Raw genomic sequence first — 22,137 nt, 5'->3', positions numbered from 1 at the left:
TTTGGGACTGGTTATTAGAGCCGCCTAGTAAGACGGCTCTGACAATTACCAAAGAAAAAACACCAAGTTCAGCAAAAATATTTAGACAAAAACATACGGATATATAAAATATATCCGTATGTTTATATAAATAAAAGGACTAGTACTATATTGGCTGAATAATATTATATATAATATAAAACAACGAAGCATTTTAAACGAGCTGACTTGCTGTTAAGCAATATCACAAAAAATTATCCCTATTAAATAAAGATCAAAATGCACCTGCTGTTTCTTTTCCTGGACCAAAACAAATATGAAAAGACAAAAAAAATATTAGTAAATAAGGGGATTCTGTGTGAAATGCTGGATCTGAGAAAAGCTTGACCACTACAACCACTGTTGAAAACCATGCAGTGTTTAAATTTTTTATATAAATGTAAGTTCTGTTTGACTGCAATTGAATATTTAAAAGGAATATTGTTTCACTCGAGAGGTGGTGTTTATTGTTTATTTGCTTTTCATTCTCAACTTATTAACTTGATGATTACAGCTTTGTATTTTCTTACATTAATGTGATGCTTAGATGTATTTTTATGCTTTGTAGGACAAATTTGTCACTTTTCTTTTATTCATACATTCATAGAAAGATAAAGGAGGTTTTGTCTTTATCTTTTAGATGACAATAAAGAAAGGTAAAGGCTTTAGGCAATCTCTTGTACTTTTACTTTGGGCATGTACAGTTTCACACTACAGTTACATTACAACTCAATATAAAGTGTGAAAAAAGTGCTGTGTCTCAGGCTAATCCCAACAAAGCACTGACCTCACAAAGGTGAATGCTATGGCAGTTCACCTTGTAGATACAGTAAGCCAAGGGAAGTAATAAGTGCACATGCCTCCATCTTTTACTATATTAAAGAGCAGAGGGTTATTGTGACCAACACATAGCTGAAACTGTCATAGACCTCTACTGTGCAACATGTTTTGCATGATTGTAATATATAAGAGCTAAAAAGAGAATAGTGCCTTTTTATTATTTATTATTTTTATTTATTTTTATTACATTTCTTTTAATTGGATCTTTAGCATCATCTTTAGTGTTTAAAAATCCCTTACAGATTCATGATCATTCATGCTATTCACTTCCACTAACTGCTACTAAGTCTGCAATAATTACAGTGCACTATTTACAAAAAAACTGAACTTTGATTTTTCTTTCTTTGTTGTCTTTTTGCAATTATCATCTGATCTTGAATCTGCAGATCCAGCTGTTCCTTAGGGTGGCAACTGCTCAGCGTGGTGGCTGGCTTTTTCCCTTGCTCTACTACACTGCAGCCTTATATCACACGCTACCTCGATGACATCTCTCAGGATTATGAGCACCCATACCATGGTAGAGGAAGTTGTTTTGATGAGGAAAAAACTTATATGTCAATTTAATCTTTCAATAGCTTCTTCACTAATACGATGTCCTCCTCAGAATTGGCATCTTTGAGTCATGATAACCTCCAGCGCTCTCTTCGTTTTGGTGGTCGCCGCAATATCCCCTCATATCCCGAGATAGAAGCAATACTGGCAAGTTGACTTACTCACTCAAACAATACAAAGTTCTAATTGATCTGGCCTCATCATATAATAATGAATATTTCATATTACCACCCTTACAGTAGACTTTGCTCTCAGACTATAGACTTATTTGTGATTCTGACACTTTGTAAAAGTAGAATAAGATGCAGAGCTTTCAGCTATCACGGCCAGCTTGGGATTTTAGGAGACAGATGCCTTCTTTTCTTTTAAGATTAAGCTTTCCTTTTGATGAAAACTGTTATTTAGACTTTGACTAGGTGAACCATCCATTATTTAGGCTACTATTCATTTAGAGTGCTGGGGGACTTTCCATGATGAACTAAGTACACTCCCTTTTTTTTCACTCCCCATGTGTTTATGCTCCACTACTGCATGTCATTAACTTTTGCTTAGTCTTTCTATGTGTTTTTGTGTTTTGTTCCATTTGTTGTTCGTGTTCTCTCTATGTTCCTTTTTTGTTTTTGTTTTTCTTCTCTTTCCTCTGACAACCCAACCAGCCACAGTAGATGACTGTCCCTCTTTGACACTTGTTCTGCCAGAGGCCTTTTCCTGTTCTTGGTTGTAGGGTCCTGACCCAGCTAAAAAAAAAAAAAAAGCCTTAAATGAACTGAATTTAATTTAATTAATTTGCATCACATCTCATTTTGAGTGTGTTTTCATTTTCTTCAGGCTGGCCAAACTTCTATCTATATTCCTATCCACCTGCCAGGAGGAGTGGAATTTCCCATACAAATAAAAAACTTCAGTGTAAGATTTATTTATACATATTTATTTATCCATCAGTAAAACCGTCTTTATATTATTTATTATTTAAATTCTATGGTGTAATTTTTATTGTTTCACGTAGGTCACTGAAGATGTGGTAATGGAGCTGTGTAAAGAAATGGGCATCAACCAACTCAATGAAATCAAAGAGTTCTCCATCCTTGTCATTAGACAACAAGGTAAACCAGAATAATGACATCTCTTCTGTCTGACACAGAAAAAAAAGTTAAAGTCATGCATTACCAAATGTGAAGCATGCTTCACATTTACACTAGACACTACACTAGACAGAATTGCTACCAATGCTTAGTATGTATGTTCCCCTGTATTTACTGTGACAAGAAAATAGCTTTAAAATGTGTGGGGTTTTTTATTTTTATTTTACCCTGTTCTGGGGGGTTAAATTTACAAATTGAGTCACCTCACTAACCACAAGTAGTAACTAGCCACAAGTAAGTAAGTAGCCAAACACTGAACTCAAATTAAAGTACTGTACAACTTCAAACTCCTATCTTTAAATCATTCTTTAAATGTATTATGTGCAAATATATCAAAAAATCTACAATCCTATTTTTAGAAAAAAGGTTATTTGCAAATCTTTGAAAAACTATGCATAGCATATCACCTTCATGTATAAATATTTGTGCATGTTTGTATAATATTAATAATATTAACGTTTTTTTTCTCATTTGAAATAAATTTTTCATTCCAAATTTAATGCCAGCAGAAAACTTTTAAAAGAAGGGTAGAACAGGCTCACATTTACTACTGTTGCTTACTTTTTTGTTTCATTATTAAAATAATGTTTCATAATGTTTGTTTGTTTTCACTATATTAGTACCCACGTGGTGCTTTTACTGTAAAGTCATGGTTGCCTGAAATAAGAAATACTTTTCCTTAAAAAGGCATTGTCTTAACACCAACAAATGTTAAAAAAAACAAACAAAAAAAACAATACAGTGCAGAAAAACTGAACCCAAACCATTTCCCCAACAAAACAGCACAAGCATGGGATTCCTCACTACAGGGTCCAAGGATTCAAGTTTTTCTTTTATGTTGCCACTTTGGTGCAGATGTTTGTGGATACTTCAAAAATGCCACAGCATTAAGAAAAAGATGAACAGATTTATGCACCCTTGCTTACTCCTCTGCTCCCCACTTCTTAGATGGGATGGTGCGTCCCCTCCATTTTGAGGAGTACCTGTTTGACTTTCTGGTGGAGGACAACTCAAGCTCCTTGTTCCTGAGAAGAGTGATGTGGAGAATACCACTTTCTTTCATCAATGACCTTTATGTGGATTTCCACTACCAACAGGTAACATAATGACTTGAATGTAGCTTGAATAATCTTATTCTAATCTAACCATTACTGCTTGTGTGTGTTTGTGTGTAGCTTCTTGCAGACTACCTGAACGGGCAACTGATGCTTCCTCCTGTCACAGGAGGGTCATCAACAATCCAGCAGATAGCAATGCTGTCAGCCCTGCAGCATCTGGCTCTGGGCCTGCAGGACCAGCCCTCACTGTGAGTTACACAGTCACAATAATCAGTTTAAGAGTGGACTGTTGTTGCCTCAAAGAGCTCCATCTTGTGTGTGTTTCTGCTTTCTTTAAAAATCTGACTAATTAAGATAATTTTGTTTGGTTAAATTCAAAATATAAAAATACAAATAAAAAGCTGTTCTTCCAACTTTACAGAGGTGTGATATTTGATGATCTGAACCCGAGTGGTGTTTTGTTATTGGACTTCTGTGCAAATCACAGTTTGGCCATAACGAACACCTTGTTCAAACATAAGAGTGTCCATAAGTGCACGTGGCACCAGGATGCTCTAGGCCGCAGGTCGATGATCGATTTTGTAATCGTATCACCAGACCTGCGACCATATGTTCTGGACACTCGGGTAAAGAGAGGGGCTGAGCTGTCAACTGATCACCACCTGGTGGTGAGTTGGATCAGGTGGCGGGGAGGACGCTGGACAGACCCGGTGCACCTAAACGCGTGAGTGAGGGTGTGCTGGGAACGTCTAGCAGAGGCCCCAGTCCGCGAGATCTTCAACGCACACCTCCGGCAGAGCTTCAACAACATTCCGAGGGAGACTGGGGACATTGAGTCCGAATGGACCATGTTCAGCGTCTCCATTGCCGGCTGCTGCATTGAGCTGCGGCCGCAAGGTGGTTGGTGCCTGCCGTGGTGGTAATCCCCGAACCAAATGGTGGACACCAGAGGTGAAGGGAGCCACCAGGCTGAAGAAGGAGTCCCATCGGGCTTGGTTAGCCTGTGGGACTCCAGAGGCAGCTGACAGGTATCGACAGGCCAAGCGGAATGCGGCTCAGGCAGTGGCTGAAGCAAAAACTCGGGTGTGGGAGGAGTTCGAGAGGCCATGGAAAAAGACTTTCGGACTGCCTCGAAGAGATTCTGGCAAACCGTCAGGCGTCTCAGGAGGGGAAAGCGTGCTCTACCTGCACTGTGTATAGTGCTGGCGGTGCGCTGCTGGCGTCGACTGAGAAAATTGTCAGACGGTGGAAGGAATACTGAGGACCTCCTTAATCCCACTGACACGTCTTCCGAGGAGGAAGCAGAGTCTGGGGATGAGGGAATGACCCGCCAATTTCTGGGGTCGAGGTCACTGAGGCAGTTAAACAACTCCTCGGTGGCAGAGCCCCTGGTGTTGATGAGGTCCGCCCGAGTTCCTGAAGGCTCTGGACGTTGTAGGGCTGTCCTGGTTGACACGCCTCTACAATGTTGCGTGGAGATCAGGGGCAGTACCCTGGACTGGCAGACCGGGGTGGTGGTCCCCATCTTTAGAAGGGAGACCGGAGGGTGTGTTCCAACTATAGGGGATCACACTCCTCAGCCTCCCGGAAAGTCTATGCCAGGGTGCTGGAAAGGAGAGTTCGTCCGTTAGTCGAACCTCGGATACAGGAGGAACAATGCGGTTTTCGTCCTGGTCGCGGAACACTGGACCAGCTCTTTATCCTCTCGAGGATACTTGAGGGTGCATGGGAGTTTGCCCAACCAGTCTACATGTGTTTTGTGGACTTGGAGAAGGCATTCGACCGTGTCCCTCGGGTGTCCTGTGGGAGGTGTTGCGGGAGTATGGGGTGTCTGGCCCACTGTTACGGGCCATTCGATCCCTATACAACCGTTATGAGAGTTTGGTTCGCATTGCCGGCAATAAGTCGGACTTGTTTCCGGTGGGTGATGGGCTCCGCCAGGGCTGCCCTTTGTCACCGATTCTGTTCATAATTTTTATGGACAGGATTTCTAGGCGCAGCCAAGTGGCGGAGGGCTTTCACTTGGTGGCCTCAGAATCTCATCTCTGCTTTTTGCGGATGATGTGGTTCTGATGGCTTCATCGGTGGGGGCCTCCAGCTCGCACTGGAACGCAGTTCGCAGCCGAGTGTGAAGCAGCGGGAATGAGGATCAGCACCTCCAAATCTGAGGCCATGGTTCTCAGCCGGAAAAGGGTGGAGTGCCCACTCCGGGTCGGGGATGAGTTCCTGCCCCAAGTGGAGGAGTTCAAGTATCTCGGGGTCTTGTTCGCGAGTGATGGGAGAAGGGAGCCGGAGATCGACAGGCGGATTGGTGCTGCGGCTGCAGTGATGCGGACGCTGCACCGGTCCGTCGTGGTGAAGAGGGAGCTGAGTGTAAAAGCGAAGCTCTCAATTTACCGGTCGATCTACGTCCCGACCCTCACCTATGGCCACGAGCTGTGGGTAGTGACCGAAAAGAACGAGATCATGGTACAAGCGGCAGAAATGAGCTTCCTCCGAAGGGTGGCTGGCCTCTCCCTTAGAGATAGGGTGAGAAGTTCGGCCATCCGGGAGGGGCTCAGAGTAGAGCCGCTGCTCCTCCACATCGAAAGGAGCCAGTTGAGGTGGTTCGGGCATCTGACAAGGATGCCCCTGGGCGCCTCCTGGGTGAGGTGTTCGGGCATGTCCCACCGGGAGGAGGCCCAGGGCAGACCCAGGACGCGCTGGAGAGATTATATCTCTCGGCTGGCCTGGGAACGCCTTTGGTGTTCCCCGGATGAGCTGGAGGAGGTGGCTGGGGAGAGGAGGTCTGGGCTTCTCTGCTTAGGCTGCTGCCCCCGCGACCCGACTTCGGATAAAGCGGATGAGGATGGATGGATGGATATTTGATGATACTTAATTTATGTATTATTATTTTTTAATTTTTTAATACAGCCATCTGATAACACATAATTGGGTAAAAAAAATGTGTGTTTTATATTTTATATTCTTCGGTGCAGTGGGTGATTTGAACTATTGCTAATATCTCGAGAAATATCATGCAGTCATCACTTAAAATGGTCAAGAAAGAAGGTGGGGTGCTAAGTTAGCAGTTGAGGCTAGCAAGTTATATTCATAACTTTATCGTGGCAAATTACAGACACAGAAGTAATATACTAGAATTTCACATACCAAAAGTAGATACTTCTTGGATGGGCTGTTCCGCACAGGAGGTATTGTTATTTTCATTTATTTCCTAAAAGATAAAAAGGCACCAAGAACAAAAAGCATGGTCAAGACGTCCAATACAGTAACTCAAATTAGAGGAGGTGAGGCGTAGGAAACAGCAATCATCTATAACTCCCTGTGTCAATAGCCCTGTCAATCCAAGCAGCCCCTTCCTTCCTATCTGAATAAATGAGTTATTAAAAAAACAACCTTCATACAGCTGTTATGAACAGGAAAACTGTCCAGAGAGAACACAACAGTTTTTGTAACAGCCAAAAAACATTGTAACTGCAAGAATGCATTTTGATACTATAAGACTGGCATTTCAGTATGAGAGTCTGGGGGCACTGACACACATTTAGAGCCTCAAGTAGACAGTAGAGGAACTGCACTGTTTTGGGTTTCCAATTTCAACCCTGGCCACTTGATTTTGCCAGGGTTGTGCTGGTATCCATCAAAGGGTTTTATCCAGTTTTGATAACTAAATGAGTAGGTTTGTCCTAATTTGTATAGTAAGCACTGAACAGTGTTCTTGGGCAGTAAAGAGAAACACTTTTGAATAACTTTCTGGCAAATTTTATTCTTTGAAACATGTCACTAACATCATGTATGTAATGTTAGTAAATGTATGTATATACTGACTCGTGCATTTCTCTTTAAGGTCAGAAATAAAGGGGTACCTGCCTCCACAGACTGGGCTCCGTAATAAAGTGGAGGAGATCCTCACTTTCTGTCAGGGTCGGATTGCTGCCATGCAGTCCCTTAGCCCTCAACATGCCAAAGTACAATTCATTGGTAGGTAGTATCTCTTCTCTAGCTCATCTTTTCTCTTCCTCCTCTGTTGATAATATTTGTCTAAATTCTGTATTTTTCAGAGATTCTGAGTTCTCTTCCCCTGTTTGGATCCAACACTTTCCAGGCTGAGAAGGTGAGCCAGCGTGGTTGTCCTTCTCCGTGTGTGGTCTGCATCAACCAGGAAGGATTGCTGTTCCTCCACTCTAAAACACAGGTGCTGGTCTTTTAAAGAGTGTCTCTTGCCTTCTGTTCTTCTTTTCTGAACCTGATGATTTTTTCATAGAGTTTAGTGTTTTTTCATTAAATAACTCCAAGATCCAGTCTGAAGCATAATTTGTCCTGTGTCAGGCCACAAATCTCTCTGCTAATGCTAAGCAAAAAGTGTATGATATATCATATAAGCTGTTTGGTTGTTGTCTCTATTTGATGCAGGAGATAGTGTTTCGGATTCCTCTGACTGATGTTCAGTTCATGCGCACCATTCACCCCAATAAAAAAGGCAAGGTGCCAGCTGTGGACATCGACTATGGCAATCCAGCTGCTCCCAAAAAAATCACCATTCATCTCAAACAGGTAATTACTTTTTGATCTGTTTTTATTTCACTGTGTTTGTTCTGTATTTTTCTGGAACAAACAAGCATTTTCCTCGTTTGGCATCTTGGTGTGTTCCACAGTCGGATTAAGAGGATAAAAATGTTCTGGATTTTTTTATACTATTTGTTTTCCATAATTTGGCATTTCCAATTAATCTTTTATTCAGTCACTTGTTTTAACATTTGACCAAAGCATCCCTTAATACATTTTAAAAAAAACATCCATTTACTTTCTCCAGTGTTATAAATCCTCGCATTTAAAGACTTGTTCAATAAATGATTACTCACATGTCAAAATGCTTGTCAATGACTTTGTGCAGTGGGTTAACTTCTAATTTGGTGTCAGTGACACACATCACTGAGCTCTCTGGAACTTCAAAATATTATCAAAATATTTTTGCATTCAAGTCTAATTTAATTTTTAAATATCTGTTTCAGGCTAAACAGTTGTGCCACACCCTTGCTCTAATAATGGAAGAGCTGATTCGACCGGTAATCTCCAGTTCCATTTCAAAGTAGATTCAGTAGATACAGATGAAAAGACAGGTTTTGTTCTTTTTATTGTTATTGTTGTTTTATTATTGCTATTGTTGAAACAAACTGAATAGAAACATGCAGAAATGATCCTGATATGTGTCCTGTGTCATATGAATGCAAACCTGCAACACATAACACTCATTAAGGAGCATAATAAAGTATCAGAATAAACTTAAGCCTTAAATTTGATCATAATCTGAACTATAAACTGTTGTTGGAATGCAAAGTTGATTAATTATTGGAATGAATGCTGATGTCATTTAAGTAAATTAGCATCATTAAAGATTTACTTTACCTGCTTAATAAATCGTATGTGCGTTTTTTTTAATCTTCTTTCACTAGTAGACTTAGTGACCATAAATGAAGTATAATGATCACAGATGCAATCTGAAAGCTGTAATTCTGATCAAATTTACAACTCTGCAGTTAATCAAAGCAATAAATATTTTACTTTATGACAATTCACAAATTAGTACTCCATGACTGCACACCTACTGAGCTTTACTTAAGTATACATCAAGACAAGCTTTCTCAGTTATTCTTATTTCAATGTGATACGCATTTAGGAAGACATAATGTGGCTGGGCTCTGCCTTAGAGATGGGGTGAGGAGCTTGGTCATTCAGGAGGGACTTTGAGCAGAGGAGCTGCTCCTCCACATCAAAAGGAGCCAGATGAGGTGATCCAGGCATCTCCAAGTCAGACCAAGACCAACCCCAATTCCAGAAAAAAGTAAAATATAAATAAAAACAGAATATTTTTTTTGCAAATCTTACAAACCCATAATTCACAATAGAAAACAGAAAACATATCAAATGTTTAACATTTTACTACTGCATAAAAAATATTCATTGAATTTAGATTTTTTTTTTTAAATTTTGATAATTTCAGTAACATTCACAAATAATATATCTAACACTCTTAAGAGCTTGAAAAAAGAGGGCTGCTGGACTTCAAGTTTCTGAAGACATTTTACTTGTCATCCAAGAGCCTTCTTCAATCTATAACTATCAGGGACCAAGCAGCCAAGAACATACAGGTACAGGTTTAATCTTCAAGAAATGGGTTTTATTATACTGCAAAAAAAGACAAAGTTACTACAAAAACTGAAAATGACAGAAACCGTCGAATAGCTCATCTCTCTTGGGAACATCTTGCGGCTAACGAAAGCCACTGGGTGTCATTCATCTGGTGGTCCCTGTAGAAAAACAGCCCCCAGACCCCTATCCGAAGCATCAGTTTGAAAATTAAAACAAAATTTGGGCTATACAAGTCTGTACTCTTATTCAGTGACTGGAGCGTTGCCTCTGTCTCCTCCGTCCACCGAATCTGGTTAGGACACCTAGAGCCTATTAGACTGGTGAGGGGGAGACTCCCTGGCAGAGAGGGATAAATAGGGATACGTCGGTGGTAGAACACTGCCATGCCAAGAAAGGATGTAAGTTTTCTTGTCTGTGGCAAAGGGCAGGACTCAATAGCACCAATTTTGCTTACTTGTTGTTTTATCACCCCATTTCCTATGACAAATCCCAGATATTCAGTTTCAGCCTCAACAAAGACATATTTTGATGGATTAACAGTTAGCACAGCTGCTTGGAGATGCCCTCGTACCTTTGCTAGATGTTTGAGGAGTCCATCCCAGGTATAGCTATAAGTCATAATATCATCAAGATACGCTGCAGTGAACTCTGACAAAACACACAGTACCTGATCCATCAGCCACTGAAATGTTGCAGGGGCTCTACGTAATCCAAAAGGCAGGACAGTGAATTGGAATAGCCTTCATGTTGTCCGGAAGGTGGTCACCTCCCCTGAGTGAGTGGTACCTGTGTTAGGTATAATAGTGAATAATAGCTTATGAATTCAGACATGCAGACAGTGTCCCTTCACCTTGAAACCTCTACACTTTCTGTCTAAACACAGATGATAAGGTGGGTCATTGGGCCTACTTGAGACAAAACAATACCCGGAGTCTCAGTCAGGGTTATTAGGTGAAAGATGAGAGAATAGGGAAAAACATTTAGTACTCATGTAGCAGACTTCCCTTTTTAGGTGCTGTTATGCTGCTAGTCTAGGCGTGTAGAGACGCACATAAGATTCTGAGGAGAGAGAAGCAAGTACCCGCCCTGGTTCCCAAGCCAAACAACGAACCCAGTTATGAGTAAAAAAAAAGGTGATTTTATTAAGTAACAAGAAGCACAGCTCCAGGGTGAACCCAGCCCAAAATAATAAACAAAACCAACTAAGCCCCGCCAGAGAAAACTAACTAAACCTTAAGAAAGAAACAAAACAAACAAATGACAATAACTATCCCTCACTTCCTGGCCCAAAAAAAGGAGAAAACGGTTCAAAACGAAAAGGCGCTCACCCCTTCGGCTTCAGCCTATGCACACATAAGCACTGGACTCATATACTCACATTTGGCGGCTCTCAAGGAGCTCACTTACACATATACAAAATTACACAAAGAATTTGGAAGCCAGGGCCAGGTCTGAGTCTGCTGTCAAATCGGTTCACTCTCGCTCGCTTCTCTCTCTCTCTCTCCCAGCAGCTGTCAGAGCGGCTTTTTGAACCCAGTCACATGATCCATGGTCCAATCAGCAGCCTACTGCTCTTTATTAGAGGAAGGACCTGCAGAGATTCTTAAAACACAGTAAAGAAACACAACACAGCAGCTAACACAGATTTCCTATGGCCACGGGCCGTAACAGGTGATGCGCCCCTGGATTGGACAAGGCTGAGTGCTGAGAGGCTGGGACCAGCTTGGGGCACCAACGAAGGAAGAATTAAGTGTAAATTATGATTTTTCCCCATCAGTCTTAACCAAACAGATAGACGCACATTCTCATATAAAACTTTGTATACTGTTAAGTTGAGGTAGTCTTTTGGGAAGATGGACCGCAACAAACTGTTCTACAGCCTGTGGTTTTCTGAACAAAAGAGATCCATGTGCATGATAATTTTTTTTTATCATTTGATGCTTTACTAAATAATAATTGAAGGAAGAAGTATTGTACTGGTGATTTCTCAAGGTAGATAAAGGAACACGTTATCACCTGCCAATAGCCCTTGCAGAGATCTAGAGTTGTGAGCCATCAGGCTTTCCACGGCGCTCAATCATATCATTAATTCTAGGTGTCGGGTATGAATGTTGCCACCTTATACCTGCTAGCTCCAAGTTTCTACTGGATCTGAAAAGGTCCTTGCCATTTAGCTAGCAGTTTGCTATCGTTACTTGGAAGGAGTACAAGTACCTTTTGTCCAAGGTTAAATGACCTCTCCCGGCCTGACCAATCATATCACACCTTCTGATGCTGGTGGGCATCCACCATATGAGCTTGGAGCTAGCTCAGTCATCTTCTTCAAGTCACTCTTTCATCATAAGAAATAAAATTAGTAGCCCCTGCCGCTCTCTGGTCACCCTCCCACCCTCTCTTTTAGTAAAGAGAGAGAGCCCCTTAATTCATGACCACATAACAGTTTTCATTTAACAATTTGCGTAACATTTGCTTCAGGGTCTGACTGAAGGGCTTAGTCAGGCAATCTGTTTGAGGGTGGTATGGAGTGGTTTTTAGGCTTTTGATACCAGCAAGCTGGTAGACCTGCTTTAAAAAAGTTGACATAAAATTAGTTCGACAGTCTATCAGGATCTCTTGAATCCCAACCTTGACAAAAACTGCACCAGACAAAAAGCCACAGATTTTGCTTTTATACACTTCAGAGGAAAGACTTCAAGGGACTTGAAATATAATCTGCAAGCAAAGCAGGCAACCATTATATGACCACCATATAACAGTTGCCTGCTTTGCTTTTCTCAACAGGTCTGACAATGTCCGTTCCCAACCATTCAAATGGGGTGCTAATAATTGGTAAAGGCTCTGGAGGGGATTATTGATGTGATCTGCACACAGGCCTGGCCAGTGGAAATGCATCCTAATGTGTGTGCAATGGTTTTATGCTTCCCCAAATGACCCAAAGTGCCCCAAATTTAGTACCACATCCCTGACTCTTCTAGGAACCCTGCCGGCGATAAAGAATACTGTCTTTCAGGAAGAAATCCACATTGCTGTTGACATCTGGTTTATTTCTTGCTCCTGCTTCTTGGCTTATTGTAAAAAAAAAAAAAACAAGGCACCAATACTAGATCATCATGTTGCATTTCAGTGATATTACCAGGGTTTTTAAAATCCAAAGGCATTTCAGGCTAAAAGACAAAAGGTGGTTTCAAAAATTTCTTTCACCTTTTTTGCCTGCGGGACTTCTGCAACTTCCTGGGTGCTGTTTCTAATTTTGCTTTATAGAAAGGTAGGTCAATGTTACATTCCCCTAAAAGGTCCAGGGGATGAGAGAAAGTAACAAAAGGTGTCCGGTTAAAAAAAAGGAGACAGGGAGGCAAAATGGTTAAATGGTTTTATTAATGTTCCTATTACCAGCTAAACTAAAAGAGACGGACAAGCCGCTATCACCTTTTGAAGAGAACAAAACCCAGGTGTTGGTCAATAAACTGAAAAGTAAGTTAAAAAAACACACGAATACAAACACTTTCACAATGCTAGCTAGGGACTGACGGAGTTTCCCACAACAAGCCAGCGTCGAGTGAAGCTCAGAACAGAACAAAACTCCTTCCAAACCCGCGACGTGAAATGCAGACCCCGATCGGACACAATGTTTTGACTGATTGTGTCCGATACATGATCAGTCAACAGCTTTGCTGTCTCCTAGGCGGTGGGAAACTTGGGCAGAGCAATGAAATGGGTAGCTTTAAAACAAAAAGGATCCACAATAGTGAGTATGGTGGTATTACATGAGGATGGTGGTAGTCTAGTTATGAAATTCAGGGCAATGTGCGACCAGGGTCTCCTGGGGATAGGCAGGGGCCTGAGAAACCCAACTGGTGGAGAGTTGGATGCCTTATACTGCGCACAGGTAGGACAAGCAGAAACAAAATCCTGGACATCTTGAGCTAGAGATGGTCACCAGAACAAGCGTTACATGAATGTTATTGTGTGTTTCTTACTAAGGTGGCAGGAAAACTTAGCAGAGTTGTCTCATTGAATCCCCTTGCTGCGCACTGCGGTGGGTATGTATAGTCGGTTAGGAGGGCCCGTTCCAGGGTCGGGTTCCTCCCGCTGAACGTTTCTGATTATACACTCGATCTCCCATCTGAGGGCCACGATGATGCAGGCTGCAGGCAGGATCGTCTCATCATATTCGGAGGCCTCGTCCAGTGAGGAAAATTGCAGAGAGAGCGCATCCAGCTTCACATTACGAGAGTCGGGTCTGTACGTGATGGTTAGATTGAACCGAGTAAAGAACAGGGGCCACCTGGCTTGACGGGAGTTAAGGCACTTCGCCATTTTCAGGTACAGAAGTTTTTATGGTCCGTCCAGATGAAGAGTGGCTGCTCCTCCGTTCTAGACAGTGCCTCTATTCCTCCAAGGTGAACTTTATTGCCAGCAATTCCCAATGTCCCACACTCTAAAAACTAGAACTGACATTTACTTAAAATTTTTGAGGCAACACTTTTACACTTAAAAATATTGAGTAGGTTGGAAACCAGTCAAATCTGTTCAATATACTTGATCAATTGAATAACTAAAGCTTAAACATATTAAGTTGAAATGAATAATTGTAGTTGTTACACAAACATGAAAAAATTGAGTAAATAACACTGACATGCTTGGTCAATGTAACTGAAATATAGATGGTCAGTTAATCCAAAATGTTGTTCCATGTACTTAATATTGTAAACTGAACGTAATCAAAATTGTACTTAATATTAAATATGGTAAAGGGCCTGTATTTGTATAGGACCCCAAAGCGCTTTACACTACATTCAGTCATCCACCCATTCACACACTGTGAATTGTAGCCACAGCCGTCCGGGCCCTCTGACCACCACCAGTAGACAACGGGTGAAGTGTCTTGCTCAAGGACACAACGATCGAGACTGTCGCAGCCGGGGCTCAAACCGGCAACTTTCTGATTCCAAGACGAGCTGCCAACTCTTGAGCCACGATCGCCCCTAACATTTGAATCTGAATGTTATTGTATTTCACTGGTAGTCTAAGTCTAAAAAAACCAAACAAACTAATATGTAGTTGTGTGTTTCATAATATATGTATGAAAAATGACCACATGTTAACATTTTTCCAAATGAAAACTTTATTTTTATAAACATGGCAATAACTCGAAATAAACAAGCACTAAAAAGACAAGAGCCTTTTCCCTTTTAGCTCAAAGCCTTACAAACTTGAGGGATAAATAGCAAACCAGGAGAGCAAACACAAAAGCTCAGAGTATTTAAAAGACAAAATGAACAAAACAATGAAAAAGGCTCATGGTACTCAATTACTCTACGTTATCGTGTTTTACTTACACTTTTCAGTTGTAGTTGCTGACAATAAATAATATTGATTTGGATAATTAATGATTTTAGTACAAGATACTGATGAGTATAGATACCTATTTCTCAAATATTTTGATTCAATTTTAAACAGAAATATTAATGCAAAGAAGGTATTCTGTGAACCACATACTGAATTTTTTGTCTGAGATAAATATAAATAAATACCTTAATTTAACACAAACACATAAGTTAACATTTTAGACATTTATTTCAATTTATCAAACTCAAATAATTACTAAAAGGATATTCATAGATTTTATCAGGCTCATCTAACTTATATTTATAGTGATATTTACTAAGCCTCTGAATTACTTTTTAGAGTGCACGTCGTAGTTCCCGCTCAGCCTGTGAGAGACGACAAGAGAAATATGCACATGGGTGAAGCTTACCCCCGGAGTGCTGGGATAACACCGCTCTGAATCCGACACATCCACTTCCACTTCTAAGATGAATGGCCGAGAGAAGTCTGGTTGCACCAAGATGGGCGCGGAGGCAAACTTCTGTTTGACTTGGGAGAATGCTTGCTGTGCCACCTGGTGAACATGCCTCTCGTGTTCAGCTATGGACATTTTGAAAAATCAAAATATTGTCAAGGTACACAAAAACACAGTGGTTAATAAAATCTCTCAAGAAGTCATTCACCAAGGACAATTGATAGGTATTCCTTAAATCCACTTTTGTGAAAATGGTGGCCCCCTGTAACAGTTCAAAAGCGGAAGATAGCAGTGGCAGGAGATACTTGTTCTTTAGGGTTATTTTGTTCAGCCCCCTGAAAGTAAATACATAGATGAAGGGACTTGTCCTTTTTCTCCACAAAGAAGAACCCTGCTTGAACTTGGAAGAATGGATTATTCCAGCTGTCAGACAATCAGTGATGTAGGGTTCCATGGCTTACAAAGACTGTACAGGCGACTGGTGAGGTGGTGCCCCCAAGAGCAGATCAATTCCACAGTCATATGGTCTCTGCAGAGGAAGTGAGAGAGCCAAGTCCTTGCTAAACACTTCAGCTAGGTCATGGTAAACTGTAGGAACAGAGGACAAATCAAAAATTACATGACTGCCTGAAAGGTAGAACTGAATGGCCTTAGTGCGATGGGTGATTTGTGTGAGCTTAGTGCTGTTTTAAGGCAGAAACCTGTAGAGGTTCAGTAAAAAGTGTCAATGGGAGTTTTAATTTCCTATCGAGTGTTTGATCAAAGAAATTATGCTCCGTCCCTGAATCAATGAGAGCATTACACTGGTGGGTATGGGTGCTGAGTATGAGTTTTGCAGTATGAGTTTGTGCCCACCAGCAATTCAATTCAATTCAATTCAATTTTATTTATATAGCGCCAAATCACAACAAAAGTCGCCTCAAGGCGCTTTATATTGTACAATAGATTGCACAATAATAAATACAGAGAAAAACCCAACAATCATATGACCCCCTATGAGCAAGCACTTTGGCGACAGTGGAAAGGAAAAACTCCCTTTTAACAGGAAGAAACCTCCGGCAGAACCAGGCTCAGGGAGGGGTGGCCATCTGCTGCGACCGGTTGGGGTGAAAGAAGGAAAACAGGATGAAAGACATGCTGTGGAAGAGAGACAGAGATTAATAACAGATATGATTCGATGCAGAGAGGTCTATTAACACATAGTGAGTGAGAAAGGTGACTGGAAAGGAAAAACTCAATGCATCATGGGAATCCCCGGCAGCCTACGTCTATTGCAGCATAACTAAGGGAGGATTCAGGGTCACCTGGTCCAGCCCTAACTATATGCTTTAGCAAAAAGGAAAGTTTTAAGCCTAATCTTGAAAGTAGCGATAGTGTCTGTCTCCCGAATCCAAACTGGAAGCTGGTTCCACAGAAGAGGGGCCTGAAAACTGAAAGCTCTCCCTCCCATTCTACTTTTAAACACTCTAGGGACAGCAAGTAGACCTGCAGAGCGAGAGCGAAGTGCTCTAATAGGGTGATATGGTACTACAAGGTCATTAAGATAAGATGGGGCCTGATTATTTAAGACCTTGTATGTGAGGAGCAGGATTTTGAATTCAATTCTGGATTTAACAGGAAGCCAATGAAGGGAAGCCAATACAGGAGAAATATGCTCTCTCTTTCTAGTCCCTGTCAGGACTCTTGCTGCAGCATTTTGGATTAGCTGAAGGTTTTTCAGCGAGTTTTTAGGACATCCTGATAATAATGAATTGCAGTAGTCCAGCCTGGAAGTAATAAATGCATGAACTAGTTTTTCAGCGTCACTAAGCGACAGGATATTTCTAATTTTAGAGATGTTGCGCAAATGGAAGAAAGCAGCCTTACATATTTGTTTAATATGTGCGCTGAAGGACATGTCCTGGTCAAAAATGACTCCAAGGTTCCTCACAGCATTACTGGAGGCCAAGGTAATGCCATCCAGAGTAAGAATCTGGTTAGATACCATAGTTCTAAGATTTTCAGGGCCGAGTACAATAACCTCAGTTTTATCTGAATTTAGAAGCAGAAAGTTAGCGGCCATCCAGGTCTTTATGTCTTTAAGACATTCCTGCAGTTTAACTAATTGGTGTGTGTTACCTGGCTTCATGGATAGATAGAGCTGCGTGTCATCTGCATAGCAGTGAAAATTTATGCTATGTCTTCTGATGATACTGCCTAGGGGAAGCATGTATAATGTAAATAGAATTGGTCCTAGCACCGAACCCTGTGGAACACCATAACTGACCTTAGTGTGTGAAGAGGACTCTCCATTTACATGAACAAATTGGAGTCTATTAGATAGATATGATATAAACCACTGCAGCGCAGTACCTGTAACACCTACAGCATGTTCTAATCGCTCTAATAGGATATTATGATCAACAGTATCAAACGCAGCACTAAGGTCTAGCAGGACAAGCACAGAGATGAGTCCACTGTCAGAGGCCATAAGAAGATCATTTGTAACCTTCACTAAAGCTGTTTCTGTGCTGTGATGAGCTCTGAAACCTGACTGAAACTCTTCAAATAAGCCATTCCTCTGCAGATGATCTGTTAGCTGTTTGACAACTACTCTTTCAAGGATTTTTGATATGAAAGGAAGGTTGGAGATTGGCCTATAATTAGCAAAGACAGCTGGGTCTAGAGATGGCTTTTTAAGTAAAGGTTTAACTACAGCCACCTTGAAAGCCTGTGGTACATAGCCGATTATTAGAGATAGGTTGATCATATTTAAGATTGAAGAATTAATTAATGGCAGGACTTCTTTGAGCAGTTTTGTAGGAATGGGGTCTAAAAGACACGTTGATGGTTTGGAGGAATTAATTATTGAAGTTAACTCAGAAAGATCAATTGGAGAAAAAGAGTCTAACTTAACATCAATGGTACTAAGAGTAGCTGTAGATGATATTACATCTGTGGGATGATTATTGGTAATTTTTTCTCTAATGATAAAAATTTTATTTGTGAAGAAGTTCATGAAGTCATTACTAGTTAACGTTAAAGGGATTGTTGGCTCAGTAGAGCTCTGACTTTTGTCAGCCTGGCTACAGTGCTGAAGAGAAACCTGGGGTTGTTCTTATTTTCTTCAATCAGTGACGAATAGTAACATGTTCTGGCTTTGCGGCGGGCTTTCTTATAAAGCAGCAAACTATTTCTCCAGGCTAAATGATGATCCTCTAAATTTGTGACACGCCATTTCCTCTCCAGCTTACGAGTTATCTGCTTTAGGCTACGTGTTTGAGAATTATACCACGGAGTCAGGTACTTCGGATTTGAGGCCTTAGTTTTCACAGGAGCTACAGTATCCAGAGTCGCATGCGTAGTGAGGAGGTAAAATTATTAACAAGATAATCAACCTCTGTTGGAGTAGCGTTCAGATAGCTGCTCTGCTCTATGTTGGTACAGGGCATTGAAGATAACAGTGGGTGGATTATATTCTTAAACTTAGTTACAGCACTTTCAGAAAGACATCTACTTTGATAAAGTCTACTCTCTACTGCTGTGTAATCAATTATTGTAAATGTAAATGTTATCAGGAAATGAACAGACAGCAGAGGGTTTTCAGGAAACACTGTTAAATGTTCAGTTTCTATGCCATATGTTAAAATGAGATCTAGAGTGTGATTAAAGTGGTGGGTGGGTTCTTTTACATTTTGAGAGAAGCCAATTGAGTCTAATAACAGATTAAATGCCATGTTGAGGCTGTCATTTTTAGCATCTACATGGATGTTAAAATCACCCACAATAATTATTTTATCTGAGCTGAGCACTAAATCAGATAAAAAGTCTGAGAAATCAGAGAGAAACTCTGTGTAAGGCCCAGGTGGATGATAGATGATAACAAGTAAGACTGGTTTCTGAGTTTTACAGCTGGGTTGGACAAGGCTAAGCATCAGGCTTTCAAATGAATTAAACGTCTGTCTTGGTCTTTTGTTAATTAATAGGCTGGTGTGAAAAATTGCTGCCACACCGCCCCCTCGGCCTGTGCTTCGAGATTTCTGGTAGTTAGAATGACTCGGGGGTGTTGATTCATTTAAACTAACATAATCATCCGGCTGCAACCAGGTTTCTGTAAGGCAGAGTAAATCGATTTGTTGATCAATTATTAAGTCATGTACTAACAGAGACTTGGAGGAGAGAGACCTAATATTTAATAATCCACATTTCACTGTTTTACTCTTTGGTTCAGATGTGGATACTGTATTGTTCTTTCTTTTTGATTTTTTATGTTTAAATTGTTTATTGGTGGTTTTTAGTTTGTTTTTTGTCTGTCTGGGAGCTGACACAGTCTCAATGGAGATGGGTTTTTGGGGGGGTAGCAGGAGGAGAGAAGCTGCAGAGAGGCGTGTAAGACTGCAACTCTGCTTCCTGGTCCCAACTCTGGATAGTCATATTTTGGGGGGTTTAATAAATTGGTCCATATTTCTAGAAATGAGAGCTGCTCCATCCAAAGTGGGATGGATGCCGTCTCTCCTAACAAGACCAGGTTTCCTCCAGAAGGTTTGCCAATTATCTATGAAGCCCACATCGTTTCTGGGACACCACTCAGACAGCCAGCAATTTAAGGAGAACATGCGGCTAAACATGTCACTCCTGGTCTGATTGGGGAGGGGACCAGAGAAAACTACAGAGTCCGACATTGTTTTGGCAAAGTTACACACCGATTCAATACTGATTTTAGTGACCTCCGATTGGCGTAACTGGGTGTCATTACTGCCAACATGAATTATGATCGTACTGTATTTACGTTTACCCTTAGCCAGCAGTTTTAAATTTCCTTCAATGTCGCCTGCTCTGGCCCCTGGAAGACAATTGACTATGGTTGCCGGTGTCTCTAGCTTCACATGTCTGAGAACAGAATCACCAATTACCAGAGTTTGACCCCCGGCGGGTGTGTCGTCGAGTGGGGAAAAACGGTTAGTGGGGAAAAACGGCACCCCTATGTTTACCAACATCCCCATTCTTTGAGATTTCAGTACTGGTAAAATGTGCTCAAATTTCCCAGTTTTGGTTCAAATGTGAGCAGCCGCATTTTGTATCATCTGTAAACCTCTCAAACTTTTCGTTGGTAACCTAGAAAGAAGAGCGTTACAATAATAAATGTGCAAAGACACAAATGCATGGACAAGAACCTCTGCAGGTCAAGTGATAAAACTTGTTTGATATTGATGTTCCTTAGGTGATAAAAGGCAGTCCTTGTTGTCTCTTTCACATGAGACTTGAAGGAGAGCTCCTGGTCGAACCACACATCCAGGTTCATTACCAGTGATGGGAATAACAGCATTACAAGTAACAACATTACTTACAGCGTAATTTTTTTCAGTAACGAGTAATCTAATTACTCTCCAAAAGTTGATTCTGTCCATCTGGACGTAGCGTTTTGTGGGAGAAACTAACTAACTAATTACTATTTCTATCGTTATAACGCCGTTACCGTTACTAACAAGAAAATGCGGTTTGGTCGCGTTACTATTTTTCAACAAACAGATGGTTGAAGCTGTGTTCAGCTTACCACACGTAAGTAATCTGGGCGCTACAGCTTTAAGCAGCTGCGCGCGCTCCCGCGGACGCAATCACTTTCCTGCCGACTATCACTTTTTGGCACAACACCTGGAGCTAAGGGGCAAAACAATCGCACGAATGCTGCTGTTTGACTGAGGAACAATAAAGTAGTCGTGGTAAGCCAATCACACGACCACTTTAAGATGACAAAGCAACGAGGTGATATATACCAGTTTTTAAATTGTGTTGACGGGCCAAGTAAAACCAGAGTCATGATAAACATATACGCGGTGTTTTTTCCTGAATAGTTTCGTCACTTTTAACGTCTAAGGACAGCGCTAGCAAGCACTCTATGACCAAAAAATTAAAAAAAACAAATCAACAAACAGCCCGTTCGTGTTGGTGGAAAAATGTAGCATGTCAACCAATCAAAAAATGATAGGGCAACGTGACATTTGGATGTTTAGGAAGAGGGGGAAGTTTTAGGAGTGATGGCGAGAGAGAGAGAGAGAAAGAAAGACAGCAGAACAAGAGAGAGAGCGAGTTTTGAGATGTGAGAGATTTGTAACGTTTAGCATGTTTGAAGTGTGTAGTTAGTTTGTTGTGTTGTCTTGTGTAGTTAGTGTGTAGTGTTGTGGATAGTTTTGTGTTGTGTGTCAGAACAATGAGGCGACTGCTGTCTCCAGGTAAAAAACAGGAGTGATACACCTGCTGCTGTCAGGCTTGCAGGTATCAGGCTGTGATGTTCTCCTTTATAGTGGATAGAAATTATTTTTTTGGAGTGGCACAAATAATTTGTGTGGCATCTTACTGAATGCAGAACACCTGATTGTTATGTAAATAGTTTGAAATGGTTATTAAAAAAAAGGGTAAAAGGTAAATGGCTGCAAATAACTTTGTTGTTTGCAAAACTTGTGCATAGGATTTTAAAATTGACAATTTATATTTGCATTTAAAGTTATGAAATGTGATTCATTAAACAGGTTTGTGATTGTTACAGTAAAAATATTACTTTTTCTACTCGGATTTTATGGTTTTTTTTTTCTGATTT

General features: G+C 41.0%; 1 protein-coding gene across 1 annotated transcript in view; it reads left to right on the top strand.

The window, feature by feature from the left end:
* myo15b (myosin XVB) overlaps positions 1-9,024 on the top strand; it is a 104,950-nt gene extending 95,926 nt beyond the window's left edge. Inside the window, exons 53-62 of the mRNA XM_039616257.1 lie at positions 1,245-1,375; positions 1,463-1,557; positions 2,239-2,316; positions 2,417-2,513; positions 3,501-3,649; positions 3,728-3,858; positions 7,458-7,591; positions 7,672-7,805; positions 8,024-8,164; positions 8,623-9,024. Of these exons, the coding sequence (XP_039472191.1) occupies positions 1,245-1,375; positions 1,463-1,557; positions 2,239-2,316; positions 2,417-2,513; positions 3,501-3,649; positions 3,728-3,858; positions 7,458-7,591; positions 7,672-7,805; positions 8,024-8,164; positions 8,623-8,703 (1,171 nt within the window). The 3' untranslated portion in view covers positions 8,704-9,024. The remainder of the gene's footprint in view (positions 1-1,244; positions 1,376-1,462; positions 1,558-2,238; positions 2,317-2,416; positions 2,514-3,500; positions 3,650-3,727; positions 3,859-7,457; positions 7,592-7,671; positions 7,806-8,023; positions 8,165-8,622) is intronic.
* The last annotated feature ends 13,113 nt before the right edge of the window (positions 9,025-22,137 follow it).

Source organism: Oreochromis aureus, linkage group 8 (assembly GCF_013358895.1).
Source record: "Oreochromis aureus strain Israel breed Guangdong linkage group 8, ZZ_aureus, whole genome shotgun sequence".
In the NCBI taxonomy this organism is placed as follows: Eukaryota; Metazoa; Chordata; class Actinopteri; order Cichliformes; family Cichlidae; genus Oreochromis; species Oreochromis aureus.
Note: the sequence above shows the minus strand (reverse complement) of the source record. Positions and strands in the feature narration are given on the sequence as shown.